The sequence below is a fragment of the Carcharodon carcharias genome, chromosome 18 (genome assembly GCF_017639515.1).
Source record: "Carcharodon carcharias isolate sCarCar2 chromosome 18, sCarCar2.pri, whole genome shotgun sequence".
Classification (NCBI taxonomy): Eukaryota; Metazoa; Chordata; class Chondrichthyes; order Lamniformes; family Lamnidae; genus Carcharodon; species Carcharodon carcharias.
The window spans coordinates 96,608,095-96,624,363 of NC_054484.1; the positions used below are offsets into that span (position 1 = coordinate 96,608,095).

At 40.4% G+C, this 16,269-nt stretch overlaps 1 protein-coding gene across 4 annotated transcripts in view; it reads left to right on the forward strand.

Moving 5' to 3' along the window:
- The window catches only part of fndc3a (fibronectin type III domain containing 3A), a 249,305-nt gene that overhangs the window by 48,632 nt on the left and 184,404 nt on the right, over positions 1-16,269 (forward strand). For 3 of the 4 annotated variants that reach the window (XM_041211953.1, XM_041211951.1, XM_041211954.1), the window contains exon 2: positions 9,857-9,995. In XM_041211953.1, the coding sequence (XP_041067887.1) occupies positions 9,903-9,995 (93 nt within the window). In that variant the 5' untranslated portion in view covers positions 9,857-9,902. The remainder of the gene's footprint in view (positions 1-9,856; positions 9,996-16,269) is intronic. The other variant, XM_041211952.1, reaches the window with a different exon arrangement.

A 16,269-nucleotide genomic window follows, 5' to 3' on the forward strand; every position in this document is an offset into this window, starting at 1 on the left:
AAATATTCGTACACTGTCCTTTCCTGTCACACTCTGAGTATCATGACCGAAATAGCCGCCCTGCAAGGCTGCCATGTCCTTTTGCTTTATAAGCCTACGTATCCCCTTGCCAGAAACCATCCCCCAAACCCCGTCCCATTAGTTTAAAGTGTTCTCTACAGTCCTAGCTATTTGATTCGCCAGGACACTAGTCCCAGCACGGTTCAAGTGAAGCCCATCCCACCAGAACAGCTCCCTTCTACCCCAGTACTGGTGCCCATGCCCCATGAACTGAAACCCATTCCTCCCACACCAATCCCTGAGCCACACATTTAACTCCTTGACTCTATTTACCCTATGCCGGTTTACCATTGGCTCAGGTAGCAATGCTGAGATTATTACCTAGGAAGTTCTCCTTTTTAATTTAGCTCCTAACTGTTCAAATTCTTTCAGCAGAACCTCCTTTCTAGTCCAATCGATGTCATTGGTACCAACATGGATGACAACAACAGGATCCCTCCCCTCCCACTCCAAGTTCCTCTTCAGCCCTGAGGGGATGTCCTTAACTCTGGCACCAGACAGGCAACACAGCCTTCGGGACTTATACTTACGGTTGCAGAGAACAGTATCTATCCCCGTAATTATACTGTCCCCTACGAGTACTATGTTCCCATTTCCTCCCCACATTTGAATGACTCCCTGTACCATGGTGCCATGGTCAGTTTGCTCATCCTCCCTGCAGTCCCCGCTCTGAATGACCTAATCTGAGGGGTGCAACCACGTCCTGGAGCAAAGTGTCCAAGTAACTTTCCGCCTCCCTGATGTGGCGCAATGTCTGCAGCTTGGACTCCAGCTCCTTAACTCATATCTGAAGTTCCTCGAGCTGCAAACACTTGGTACAGATGTGTTCACTGTGGATCACCTTGGTGTCCAACAGGACCCACATGCTGCAGCAGCAACACATCACCCATCCTGCCATCGCTATCATATTTTATTCAATTTATTAATTAATTACTCTAGTATCCCCACTCTTTACACTTTATTATAATTATATTTTATACACACCAGTATCAATCTTATACTTAACAAGCTATTTTTAAGAAAAAGAGAAAAAAAACTAGAGATCTAAACACAAACTAAAGCCCTTACTTTACTTTAAAGACTAGAAATACTCACCAATCAGCTGCTCTCTGTGCCCTTTTCCCTTTCAAGCTCTTTAGTAATCTCACACTCTTCTCTCACTCGCTCACTGTTAAAGGCCCCACTCCTCTCGCACTCGCTCCCTGTAAATGGCCCCACAGTTTCTCTCACACTCTCTCACTGTAAATGGCCCTGCTGTTTCTCTCACTCTCTCACTGTAAATGGCCCTGCTGTTTCTCTCACACTGTCTCACTGTAAATGGCCCCACTGTTTCTTTCACACTGTAAGTGACCTTGCTGCCCGAAAGCAAAAATAAGAGAAAGACCAAAACATGTAAAGATGATAAAATGGAGAGAGGGTGGAGGGAGGGGGGTGTTGGTAGTGGTGTAGGGGGGGTGATTGCAGTTCATGGTCTGAAATTATTCAACTCTAGAGTAAGGAAAGCTGTAAAGTGCCTAATCAAAGGGTGGGGTGCTGTTCTCAAGCTTACATTGATCTTTTCTATAGAACAGTGCAGCAGGCCAAGGACAGGTGTCAGCATGAGAGTTAAGTGGAGAATTAAAATGACAGACCACCTGAAGTTCAGAGTCATGCTTGCGGACTGAATGAAGATGTTCTGCAAAGCGGTCACCCAATTTGCGTTTGGTCTCCCCAATGACTTGATGGGCCGAAGGGCCTCTTCTACACTTGTGATTCTGTGAATGTAGAGGAGACCACATTGTGAGCAGCAAATACAGTAGGCTGAATTAAAAGAAGTGTGCATAAATAGCTTCACCCAGGAGTGTTTGGGACAGTGAGGAGAGAGGAGGTAAAAGGGCCAGTGTTAGATCTCCTGCGTTTGCATGAAAAGGTGCCATGGGAAGGGGATGGGCATTGGGAGCGATTGAGAAGTGGACCGAGATATCAAAGGGGAGGGGAAGATATGTTCAGTAGCATCACAGTGGAGGTGGCACAAAGGGCAGGAAATGATCTGTTAAATATGGAGTCTGGTGGGGTAGAGAGTGAAGACAAGGGGAAACCCTATCGTGGTTCTGGGAGTTAGGGGAAGGGATGAGAGCAGAAGTGCGAGAAATGTGGTGGACACTGTCGAGAGCCCTGTCAACCACAGTGGGAGGAATCCTCAGTCGAGAAGTTTATCCCTAACTTTTCCCAGTTCTGATGAAAGGTCATCCACCTGAAATGTTAACTTTCTTCACAGGTGCTGCCTGATCTGCTGAGTATTTCCAGCATTTTTTGTTTTTATTACAAAAGACACCAAGTTAGATGGGGCAAAGGATCTGAAGAGGACAGCTTAGAAATTGGACAAAATGTTTGTGTGTACTACAGTGGTAACACACACACACACACATTCGTGCACGAATAGTATTGAAATAGCTAAGGATCAAGTTGAGTCCTGTGAATCTTAGTAGACCCAATGATAAAAACTGCAAAGCAACAACCAGCAAAGACAATACATTATTTAACTACATAGCCAAAACAGTATTTTCTAAGTCAGAGGAAGTTTTGTTCGAGCTGTAAAGTGATTTTTTTTTAAAAATAAGTTATACATCTTGTTTTTTAGATCTTTAGGAAGTTCCAGAAGGAAGACTGAGAAAGACTTCAGTCACTAAATTATGATGGTTATAGGATAGATGTAGAGATGATGTTTCCACTTGGGCTGGCTAAAATTATGACCATAAAATAGTCATTAATAAACCCTATGAAGAATTAAGGAGAAATTTCTTGACTAACAATGATAAGAACATGGAACTCGCAATTGGAGTATATAGCATGGAATGACTGAGACAGATAGCATAGATGCATTTAAGCAGAAGCGAGAAGTACACGAGGGAGAAAACAGAAGGATATATATTTGAGGTGTGAAGATGTAAGATGGGAGGAAGCTCATGGGGTTTAAAAACTGGCATAGCCTTGTAGAGCTGAATGGTCTGTTTTGAGGAGGAAACTAGGGTAGATAAAGGCGTGTCTATGGAGGTTATTTATATAGGGGTACAAAAATGAGAGCACGTGCAGTTAGAGGCAACTTACTGACTAAGATCGGGAATTGGGTCGGAGGTAGCGATTGGAGAACAGGAACAATAAGTGTACTCAAATTTGCAGGATTTGCTTTGTGGTATTCCCCCCAGGGATATGTACGAGGGCCACAACTTTTCATTCTGTTTATGAATGACTTGGAAGAAGGAAGAGAGAGCTGTATATCTAAGCTTGCTGGCACAGGAAGTATTGTGGCTTGGAGCAAAAGATTGAAATAGATTAAATGAGAAGGCAAAAACTGTGGTAGAAGGGGTTCACTGTGGACGAATGTAGGATTATCCACATTGGACCTAAGAAAGATAAATCAAAATATTTTCCTAATGGCAAGAACCTAGGAGCTATAGCTGAGAAGAGATTTAGAGGTCAAAGTACAGAAATTGCTAATAGTTGATATAAGTTGCAAAAAAGTAATTTAAAATACTATTAGAATATTTTTATATCTTACGGTATAGCCATACAGAGATCTGGTTAGACTGGCTGGACTTAATGCCTCCCATTGCAGCAGGAACCATGGCGGCCGGGCCCACTTTGATGGGAGCATCTCTGTACTCTGACTGGTGGGCAAGACCCCTGTCGGCCAGACAGAATCCTGGCCCTCATCTGGACTGTTGCATTCAGTTCTTAGCACCATACCTCAGGAGGACTTTATTCGCTTTGGAGAGGGTGCAGCTCAAATACACCAGAATGTTACTGGGGCTAAAAGGGTTAAGGACTAGTTGCATATACCAGGCTTGTATTTCCTTAAATAAAAGATTAAGGATTTAATTGAGATGCTTAAGATGATCAAAGGAGTTGATGGGGTAGATGGAGGAGAACTTTTTCCTGCGGTGGAAGAATCCCAAGCAACATCAGATCTGATGCCAGAAAGTACTACTTCACACAATGCATAGAGGAAACCTGGAACACTCTTCACCCAGAAAGCTGTTGAGGCTAGGTTAATTGAAAATTTCAAAACTGAGGTTAATAAATTTTGATTAGTTAATGGTATTAAGCAGAACCAAGACAGATGGAGTTGAGATACAGACGAACCAAGATCTACTTGAATGGTGTTACAGGCTCGAGGGGCTGAATGATCTGTCCTTGTTCCTGTACAGTAAATTATATGTAATTCACTCCCCACTTTACAACAAACTGCAAGTAAGAGAGTAGTGGGTGACTAACCCACTCCCATGTCCCTATCAATGTGGCTGTGTAACTGTCCTCTTGCAAATGTGTTAAGCAGCAAGAAATTACTTGACGTTGTATTTTGTGAGAGGAAGCACCTGCTGCTCAAATTAGTTTTTGAATAATGTCTTCTGTACCTACAAGAAGGTCTTTTTAAATTATATTGAAAGTTTACTCCTTATAGGGATTAAAGTATCAACTGAGCAAAATTGAACTTGTAAATTTTTTAAAAATCCTGGACTCTAATGGAAGCTTTAATTTGTCTTCCAAAATATTATTGCATTAGTTTTATATTGTTTTTCATATTTAAATATATTACTGTGTGTCATTGAAACAGTTTAACTGGGGGGGTTGTACTGTTTTTAGAATAGTTCAATACACCTGATAAGTAATCTGCACCATTAGCCATTAATTTCTGGTTCTTGAAAGGTTGCAAAATGATTAGAAAGCTGTTCTTGCATGTACAAAATTATACCTTTGAATTTTGGAAGCATCAAAAAATTTTCCTGTGCTTTTTATTTGACTAACCAGTGAACCTAAAAAAGCATTGCTCAAAGCTTGTGAAATTTAAGCTTAAAAGTTCTAAGCTTTGGGGAAAAATTGGAATACTTTGGATGTTTCAGGGCCACATTTAGGATGAATTTAATTTAAAACTAAATAGAAGCAATTGACTGGTTTTGGGAAGTTGGTGGTGGGGGAGGTTAAGGAGGGCAGTCTGAAAGAAGGAAGAAGCTCAGCAAGTCAGTCAGTAAGTTAGCAAGTATGCAACTACCCAAAAGGTAAAACTTTGTTTACTCACACTTTCACTTTCATCCATTTTTTGTTAAATAAGAATGTAATTGATGCATGAGTTTTATGAATTTTGAGGGAAGGATTAACCTTTATTTGCGTTATTCAAAGGTCTAGTTATCAACCTTTAAAACATTTTGATATAGATAGGGTCACTTTTACTTTGTAAGGAAAAGATTTAAATATAAATGCAAAGTACTGGAAATGTCTTGTGTGATAATATGTACTCTGCAATTGTCACTTGGGAATTTTTTCTCTGAAACATGGCAGATAATTTTCTGCTGGACCATTGATGTCAGTTAGAAATGTAATGAAAGAACTTCAAAACCTACAGAAACCTGGCATTCACTGGACTCTTGAGCCATTGATAATACTTTTTCAGCTTGTGTTGTACTGTAATTTAATTGTATTTCTTAGCTTGCTTCAGTATGACATTTATTAATCTTTTACAAACGCACATAGTGTTGTTTGAGTTACAAAGTTTATCCTGAAGTAATAATGGGGTTTGAATTCTAGTGTGGTTGATATTTCAACTACATGTTTGAGTTACAATTGTCAGCCGCACTTGAAAAGCATCTGTGGTTTAGTCTTCAGAAATCGGTGAGTGAGAGAAATAGATATTGGTACATTTCCTTTTGAGGTATAGGCTGAAGTCATGGAAGAATTTATTTCCTAATTTGGAGACTGTTATTGGTTTTAAGACATTCAAGGCCAGCAGATACATGGGAACACCACCACCTGGAAGTTTCCCTCCAAGCCACTCACCACCCTGACTTGGAAATATATCGCCTTTCCTTCACTGTTGCTGGGTCAAAATCCTGGAACTCCCTCCCTAACAGCACTGTGGGTGTACCTTCAGCACAGGGACTGCGGCAATTCAAGAAGGCAGCTCATCACCACCTTCTCAAGGGCAATTAGGGATGGGCAATAAATGCTGGCCTAGGCAGTGACACCCACATCCCTTAAATGAATTTTTAAAAACCTTCAATTATTGGAGGGTTGGCATTTGTATAATTAAATAATCTATCTGTACGATTTGACAGAATAATTTGACTCCCTGCAAAGTTTTGGGGTATTTTCAGATATTTCCCAGAGAAATGAGTTCCTGAGCATTGCTAGAAACAGGGGCCAATGTATGGCAAATCAAATGGGGATTTGGGGATTTTTTGGCTGCTGGTAGTAACAATAATGCATCCATCAATTGTGTTGCCAACTAAATGCATGATAAAATATCTCAGATTTTATATTACTAAGACATGCTGATCAATCTAGCCAATTTTTTAATTAAAGGCTGCACACAAGTAGAATACTAGCTTTTGCAAATTAATAATGTGCGTGGTGGGGGTGGAAAGCTGAACGCTGTGTTTTGCGCTCACGGTACTGGGAGAGCAGAAGGCAGCTGCTGATAAAGAATTCCACCACCATCTCCCCATTCCCTCACCCCAGCCATATTTTTTGGTGTAGTTACACTGCTTGTAACCTACAAGAACAACAAAAATGTTTCAATGCCTATTTTATTAACATTGGCTGCATTACTTTGAAGTGTGGCATCATAAGGCAAAAAAGTAACCTTGATGGTTCTCAAGTTTGCATCTCACATGGCATACCAACAAAGCTAATATTTTAACTGCAAAACATTACATTCACAATTCAACCACTGGGCACTAGTATGGTTTATGTTATGAAACTGCACTGAGAAATGTTTGATGAGGACAAACATTGCTGAACTTTGCATTGGCATACAATTCTCACTGGATAACCCATTCTTCATAGAAGAAGCTAAAAGCAAAATCAGTTTCAAACTGCTTCCAACACTGTTCATCAGTCCTGCAATTGAAGGAAACAACTGCATTTGACACAGTCGAGAATCTGACACAGACACAGTTGGCCATCTCTAAATTGGTGATAGTTCCGTTGGTACAAATTTTGAATTCATTGATAGTGTTGGTAAGGAAGTCCTGATGTGTCAATTGCGGACTGACACGGTAATAGTTGATATAGCTGTGAAAGTGGATTTTTTTCTGAGGAAGAGGCTCAAGCAAATAGATTTAGTATGCTGACAAAGGTAGGGGAATTAGTCCCTACCATAGCCATGATATAACTGCTGATAGAATAGCTGAGAACTAATGGGACTTTTCTTTATGCTAAATAGCATTGACAGTTATGTCGCTGAGTGCACTGTTGAGCAAGCAAACTCCATCACAGAATATTTTGTAAAATAGCTTAAGTTCAACTGCACAGCTTGGCAGTGTTCAAGCTTCAATCATGTGCATTTCAACAACCATTTGATATTTTTTGCTGTTGATTAATGTCCCTGTAATATTTTGGTGTGCTGTGTCCTTAAAATTGGCTCATTCAAAATATTCTGGGTGAAATATGACTGAATTAAGAGTAGATTGTACATGCATTAGAAAAGACTTAGAAAAGAGTGACCAGATTAATCCCAAGTCATCAGTGCTATCTGTTTCAACCACTCCCATGTGACAACAAAACGTGCAAAGAAATTGCTCCTAAATCCTTTATTTGATCAGGCAATTGATGCAATTTGACTCATTTAGCATCTACAAGATGCACTGCAGGAATTCACCAAGGCTCCTACCCAACCAATGACCACTGCCATCTAAAAGGACAAGGACAGCAGATAGATGGAAACACCACCACCTGGAAGTTCCCCTCCAAGTCACTCAGCATCCTGACTTGGAAATATATCGCCATTCCTTCACTGTTGCTGGGTCAAAACCCTGGAACTCCCTTCCTAACAGCACTGTGGGTGTACCTACACCACATGGACTGCAGCGGTCCAAAAAGGCAGCTCACCACCACCACCTCAAGGGCAGCCAGGGATGGATAATAAATGCTGGCCCAGTGAGCAAAGCCCACATCCTGAGAATGAATAAAAAAAAATCAACTTTGCAGTTATTGCTAAGATAATCCATCACCATATTGACCATACTTTCACCACTATGGTTTCTAATTCAAGGAAAGTTAGAAAGTGCTCAATGGGAAAACCATCATCCAGTGACACATAATATACAATAACAGTTAGTTGATCAACATGTGAAAGATCTGGTGTAGAGCCAACAGACAAACTGAAGTATCCTGCTTTTCTCAAGTCATCCAAAATAGATCCTCTTAGCTTTTCAGCCATAAGCTGGGTGAGTTCATCACATATTGTTTTAGACAAGTATGAAGGCTTCCCAGATCCACTGCTTCCATAATGTTTTATGTTTGGCAGGAAATGAATCAAACTTAGCAAAGAGTTCAAGCCAACAAAGTTCCCATTATGTGCCGAGCCAAACTTTTCATTGCCTCCCCCTAAAGCTAACCCATGTCCTGTACACACAACTGCAATGACACGTTCATGTACATGTACCCAGAACGGTTGCTCCTTTTTTTTATCTGTTCCTTCAGATGTGAATCCAAGGTTAACCCACGTTGCCTTGTCAGATATGTGAACAAAGCATTTCTATGATCCTCCAAGTTCTCATGATTTTGAATTCCAACAGGGTTTCGAAGTCATTAAACCCACCAGTGCTGTCAATGATGTTGAGAAGAGTTTGCAGACAAGACAGTAAACACAACCAGTTGTTGGGAGAGTATACTAGCCACTCTTGATTGTATTTTTCACCATTAACTTTCATTGAATAAACTAGACCTTTGAAAAATAACTAATCTGGTTTTTGAATGCCCGCTTCAATTTCTCAAATGGGCCATACCAATGTTGACACTTCTGTGTCTAGGATGAAATATCATCCTCAGTCAAGGCACCCCAGAGACCAAGATCATTGGACTTTGTGTATCTATTTCCTTCAGCTGGAATTTCAGTCTCTGTGAAATTCTCGGGCGTAGTAGTCACATTCACATCTGTATCATTTAACTTAGTACAAGTGGAAGCTTGTGGTTGTTGTGGGCCCAGCTAATTCTCTTGAGTATGAGGTCCCTCCTTTTTTACAGTTAAATAACTGTCAACTTTCGGCAATTGTTTTATTCACCTTTCAAGCTGCTGCTTTTTTCTCTTCTGACGTCCACTTTCAAAAGTTTTTTTCATTTATAGGTCTCTCTATAATAATGAGGTAATTAAACCTTAGACAAATTATTTGTACTCAATCCCTTATGTTCACAAGTAAAGAAGAAGTATACAATACATATATTTCAATAATATACATATTTATCTGGTGTCAAGGAAAGAAGGGAGATCCTTGTGTCACTTGGACCAGGTACAACTGATGCCACTGCCCAAATTTTTCTGACGATAACTGTATCATGGATTATGACTGCAGCACATGTGTTTTTCACGCTTTATTAGTTTTTAAAATCTTTTAAAGGGAGACATTTTAAAATAAAAAACACTTTTACATTATTGGCTTGAAAAGCCATATAAGGCACTTTTATTTAGTGATCGAAGCGTCTAAATGGATCATGTGATTGTCGAAGGTCAGGGGAAAGGGTAGCACCGCGGTTATGAATTATAGTTATTTCTGCACAGATTTATAACTCAATATGACAAATAATTGTGTAACCATATAAGTATATTTTTATCATATATATAACCAAATGCCCATTTTAGAGAATCGTTTTTTCCCAAAACACTGAGCAAGGGGGGTGTGAGATAATGTCTTGGGACATTTTAATGAATTAAATGTATAACAGCCAGCAGGAGCCACTTTTGTTGTATGAACATATGGGTTTAAATACTGAAATATTGTATTCAAATTACAGTTGCATATTCACTTAAACTGTTTTTTTTCAGATCAGGAGTTGGAAAAGGAAGCCATTGTGCGTATGTACTTCTGATAATGGCAGAAAAACCACCATCACTTGATGCACCCTCACTTCTCAATGTGGATTTGTCTCTTCTGCCTCCCCTGGTGAATGGGGATGGAACACAGGTAAGCAATGCAAACAATCACCCTAAAGTAGTTTGAGACCCTTTAACTATGTAATAATTTTGCAGTAAGCATTGGACTTCTTTATCTCTGCATTCATTTTTTTAGTCCTACTGATAAAGTTTTGAATTTGGTTTCTGAGGACTTTTTAAAGTAATTTATGTTGCAATACTAAAGAGCAGAAACTAATTCAAAATCACTTACCTGACGCTTTTGCTATATTTGCATATGGAGAAGCTGCTAATTTCAGAATCACAGTGTTGTGACTAATTCAAAAGCAAAATACTGCAGATTTGGAAATAGGAAATGAAAGCAAAGAATGCTGGAAATATTGCACACTTGACAGCTTTCCATCTTGTGAGACAATGGTTTGCGCCATGATGGACAACTGTGTTAAATATCTCCTGATGTGGCTCAGGAGCCCCATTCTGGCATGGCAGACTCTGCTACATTTGCTGCAGAGGAAGACAGTGGACTGAGAAGGTGCATGATTTACTGGCCTCTGTTTTCTCCGAGCTCTCTTGGCCAACTGAGCTTTTCACTTCTGCTCGCCTCTTCCAATACCCCTCCAAACAGTCAAACATTGTGTCCTTGTTGTCAGTGTTAGTGTCTCCCCTCTTCTTATATCGCTCCAGGTCCTTTTAGCAGAGATATAGACACCTAGCAAGTTGTGACCCAATGGCCAGTTCACCATACAGTAGGCCTTTGGGTATATGGCTGTCATCCACCTGATGAACATGGCTGAGCCAGCGTAGGTATCATTGGCACAGCATTGAGTATATTCTGAATTAGTTTGCTCCAGGACCTCTGGTGATCTTGTCCTGCCAAGAGATGCCAAGGATATGTCTGAGACAGCAAAGGTGGAAATGGTTCAGCCTTTTCTCCTGCATAGTATTTATTGTCCAGGTCTCACTATTGTGGAGGAGTGCACTGAAGATGTAGGCTTGTTAGGCCTGCAATTTGCTGTTTTCAGTCAAGTTACTGTTGTTCCACATTCTGTCACTCAGTTTGGACATAATTGTAGCTTTTGTAATGCATGTGTTGATTTCAGCATCAAGTGACAGATTGCTGGTGATTGTGGAGCCTAGATATGTAAAGCTATCAACAACCTCCAGCATCACATTGTCAATGCTGATACATGGTGGTACGGCAATGTTCTGGACCGTGACATTTGCCTTCCTGATGCTGATGGTCAAACCAAACTCTTTATAGGCATGATTCCATTTGCTGTTGAAGGTGTTCCTTGGTATGGAATGCTAGTGCGGCATCGTCAGCATAGAGCAACTCTCTGATGAGGACTTGGCACACTTGGATCTCACGTGGGCAAGGCTAAACAGGTTTCCATCAGTTCTTGTATGTAAGTAGACATCCTCAAATACTCAGCAGGTCAAGCAGTATCTGTGGAGATGGAATCAGAGTTAATGTTTCAGGTCAATTAGCTTTCATCTGATGGATTCCCCCCATTCCCTGTTTATTATTTCTTTGATCTAAATTGATTTATCACATCTATTCATCCATAAAATTAAAGTTGTGCATCTAATACACAATGGCTGCTTGGAAAATGTGCCCCTGGCACTGGACTAAGAATTATATCACACTTACATTTAATTGGATGAAATAATCATTATTTGTTAACTTTAAGCTAACTTAAGTTAGCTATAGATAGGAAAACCCATCAAACATGAGCTGGTAGACAACTAGGGAAAATAAAATCAAACAGCTCATTTTATTTTGTGTTGTCAATCAGGAAGAAACCACAGCAGCAAAACTGCTCTCAATTTTTTCTAATTTCTTTCAGCTGCCATATTTCTTTGACCACCCAACAACTAATAAACTATTTACCTTGTCTGTTTGTCATCTTTGTGTTCCTGTTTCTCTCAATATTTCTCAGATTCTATCATATTCATTGCCTTTCATTTTTCTTCTTTGCTATTCATTTTCTGTATATCATGTTCAATTATCTTCATGAATTTTGTTTTTTTCGTTTTGGATGGTGACTGTCATGGCATAATAGGAATAGAGATGATTAGTAGTGGAATCCACAATTTTTAGTGGCCATTAATATATGGGTTGTAATGATTAATTGCACCTTCACATCCCTTGGGGAGGTCAATAGCTATTGCTTTACTCTTACGTTCTTCTTTACTGAAGTCTTTGATGCCCAGTTACTGTTGTCCTCAACCTCAATCCCTGTCTGTTGTCATCTTTCTTTGTTCTTGTGCCCTGCACTATGCTAGATTCTTTCATTTACACCCTATCAGCCATGTCTGCTGCAATGCTGTTTATCTCTATAGTCAATTAGCCCGGGCTGTTGGTTGTATGGGTATATGCTCTTACTATTGCCCAGCTGCCCCACCAACCAAATCAAGCACTATGGAGCCATATGTCCCTTATTCCAGTTCCTGACTATTTCTATAGCCTTCTGAATACTTAAATCAGCACAAGGGAAGGAGCTGATTGATGAGAAGCTGGAGGATGTTTATTTAAGTCCTAAGTTTATTTCTCTTAATTCAGTAAATAGATAATATCTAGAGGCATGACAGAGCATCTCAGTCCCTTTGAATGCATACCCTGTGTTATGTGGGAACTCCAGGACACATCTCATGCCCTGGACAAAGACATGTGCAGGAAGTATCACCAGCTGAAGGAGCTCAAACTCAGAGTTTTGGAGCATGAGCAGAGCTGGAGTCACTGCAATGAATAGCACCACAGCTTAAGGATGTGCAGGCAGAGAAGGAATGGGTGACCATCAGGCAGTCAAGGAAGACCAAGTAGGTAATGTTAGTGTCCCCTGAGTGCATCTCGCTCTCCAATCATTGTTGAGTTCTGAATACTGGTGAGGGCGATGGTTCCTCAGAAACAACTAGAAGCAAAATTCATAGCACTATGGGTGGTTAAGCAGTGTGGTGCTGAGGAAGAAGGTCACAAAAGCAACTTATAGGACTTTATAGTTAGAGGAAGTGAGAGGTATTTCTGCAGCCACAGATGTAATTCCAGGATGGTATGTTGCCTCCCTGGTGCCAGGGTCAAGGATATCACTGAGCGCCTGCAGAACATTCTGAGGGGGAAGGATGAGCAGCTAGAGGTTGTGGTCCATATCAGTACCAACAACATAGGCAGAAAAAGGGATGAGGACCTGCAGACTGATTTTGGGGAGCTAGGAAAAAGGCTAAGAAACAAGACCTTAAAGATAGTAATCTCCAGATTATTCCCAATGCCACTAGTGAACGTAAAATTGGGTGGGTGGTGTAAATGCATGTGTGGCTCGAGGGATGATACAGGAAGGAGGGCTTTAGATTCCTGGGACATTGGGACCAGTTCTGGGGAAAATGGGACCTGTTTTGACCAGAGGAGCTGCACCTCATCAGGGCCAGGACCAATGACCTCATGGGGTGGTTTACTGGTGCTGTTGTGGAAGGTTTAAACTAATTTGGCTTGGGAATGAAAATGTGATGTAGCATTAGAAAGGAGAAACAAAGTGCACAAAGAATTGCGAGAGACAGCACTAAAGTAAGAAATAGTAAGGTAATACATGGGGTCAGACTAAGAGGGAAAACAGATCTAATTCATGTTTACAATGCATGTATGTAAATACACAAAACATAACTAAGTTTGGTGAACTGCAGATTCAAATACACACATGGGAATATGATGATGTGGCAATAATGGAGACCAGGCTCAAAAAAGGGCATGACTAGGTACTAAATATTCCTGGACACAAGGTGTTCAGGAAAGATAAGGAAGGAAAGAATGGAGGAATGGTGACAGCATTGATTAAGGAGAATTTTACAGTGCTGAACAGAGAAGATATCCTAAAGTGGTCAAGGACAATCTATTTGGTTAGAGTTATGACACAATAGAGATGTCATAATACTGCTGGGCCACCAGTTAATGAGAAATATATAAAGGAGTGAATTTGCAGGAAAATTACAGAAGTGTATAAGAACCAGAGTAGTGATAATGGGGGGGACTTCAATTTTCCTAACATAGACAGATGCCAGTATAAAATTTTCTTGACCAGGATGCTTCTAGTCCAATGAGGAAGGAAACAATGCTTGTTATGTTTGGGGAAATGAGGTAGATCAAAACTCAATATGGAAACATATAGTGAGGTTTAGATAAGCTATGGAAAAGGACAAGGAGCAATGTTAAATACTTAATTGGCGGAGAGCCAATTTTAGTGGGGTGAAAACGAGCTACCCCTGGTAAGTTAGAATGAAAGATTAGCTGAAAAAACTATAATGGAAAAATGGATTCTTTTAAGGAGAAGTTGGTTCGGGTACAGTCTAGGTGCATTCCTATGAGAGGGAAAGGTAAGGCAAACTAGGTCTAAGTTTTCTGAATGATGAAAGAGATAAAGAACAAAATGAAGCAGAAAAAAAAGATGAGTATGACAGATGTCGGGTTGATGATGCAAGTTAGAGTCAGGCCGAACATGGAAAGTTCAGTGGGCAAGTGAGAAGAAGGAAATAAGAGAGGCAAGGAGAGAATATGAGAAGAGACTGGTAGCTAACATAAAAGGGAATCCAAAAGTCCTCTATAGGCATAGAAATAGTAAAACAGTTGTAAGAGGAGGGGTGAGGCCAATTAGGGACCAAAAAGGAAACCTACACATGAAAGCCGAGGGCATGGCTGAGATATTAAATGAGTACTTTGCATCTATCTTTGAAAATGCTACAGGAGTCATAGTGGAAGAAGATGTGGTTGAGATATTGGATGAGCTAAAAATTGATAAAGGAGAGGTAACGGAAAGGCTGGTTTAACGTAAAGTTAATATGTCATTAGAACCAGAATAAGTTGAATTCAGGATGCTGAGGGAAGTTAGGCTGCATAATTTCCCAATCCCCCTTAGATACAAAGTTGGTACCAAAAGACGGGAGATTTGCAATTGTTAGAGCCTTGTTCTAAAAAGGGTGCAGCGATTAACCCAGAATTCATTTAATCCTTAGAGATGGGAAAGCTTTTAGAAATGATAATCTGGTACAGAAATAACAGTCACTTGGACAAGTATGGATTAATTAAGGAAAGTCAACATGGACTTGTTAAAGGCAAATTGTGCTTAGCTTGATTGAATTGTTTTGATGAGGTAACAGATAGGGTTGATGACGATATTGCCACTGATGTAGTCTATATGAGTTTCCAAAAGACATTTGGTGAAGTGCCTCATAATAGGCTTGCCAGCAAAGCTGAGGCTCATGTAGTAAAAGGGATGGTGGTAACATGGATGCAAAGTTAACTATGTGACAGGAAACGCTGTTGTTTTCTGGATTGGAGGAAGATGTACAGTGGGGTTTTCCAGGGGTCGACACTCAGGGTCATGCAAGCGACAATTTGCAAATGACACAAAACTAGGAAGTTTTGTGAACTGTGAGGAGGATAGTACTAGATGTCAAGAGGGCATAGACAGGCTTTTGGAATAGGTGGAAACGTGGCAGATCAATTTAATGCAGAGCAATGAAGTGAAACATTTTGGGAGGAAAAACAAGGGGAGGCAATACAAAATAATAGGTACAATTCTAAAGGGGTACAGGGATGGCGAGATAGAAGTATATGTACACAAATTGTTGAAGGTAGCAGGAAGGTTGAGAAAGCGGTTAAAAAGGCATACGAGATCCTGGACTTTATAAATAGAGGCATAGATTACAAAAACAAATAAGTTATGATGAACATTTTATAAAACACTGTTTGGTCTCAACTGGAGTATTGTGTCCAGTTCTGGATGTAGCACTTTGGGAATGATGTGAAAACTGTAGAGTGGGTGCAGAGACAAGTTATGAGAGTGGTTCCAGGGATGAGGGACTTCTGTTACATGGGTAGATTGGAGTAGCTTGGGCAGTAGTTCTCTTTAGTGAAGTGATTTGATAGGGTACTCAAAATCATGAGGGGCTAGACAGGAAATAAATTGTTCCCATTGACAGAAGGTCAAGGCTCAGAGGACACAGTTAACAACAACCTATTGCGCCTTTAACATATTGAAACTTTCCAAACCTCTGCTCGGATATTTCAAAACAAAGCGTGACACCGAGCTACGTAAGGAAATATTAGGTCAGATGACCAAAAACTTGGTCAAACAAGTAGGTTTTAAGGAGTGTTCTAAAGGAGGAAAATGAGTTAGAGAGGCGAAGAGGTGTAGGGAGGGAACTCCATAGCTTGGGGCCTAGGCAAGTGAAGGCACGGCCACCAATGGAGGGCCAATTATAATTAGGAATGCACAAGAGGTCAGAATTAGAGGAGCACAGATATCTCGGAGCGCTGTGGGGCTGGACATGATTCCAGA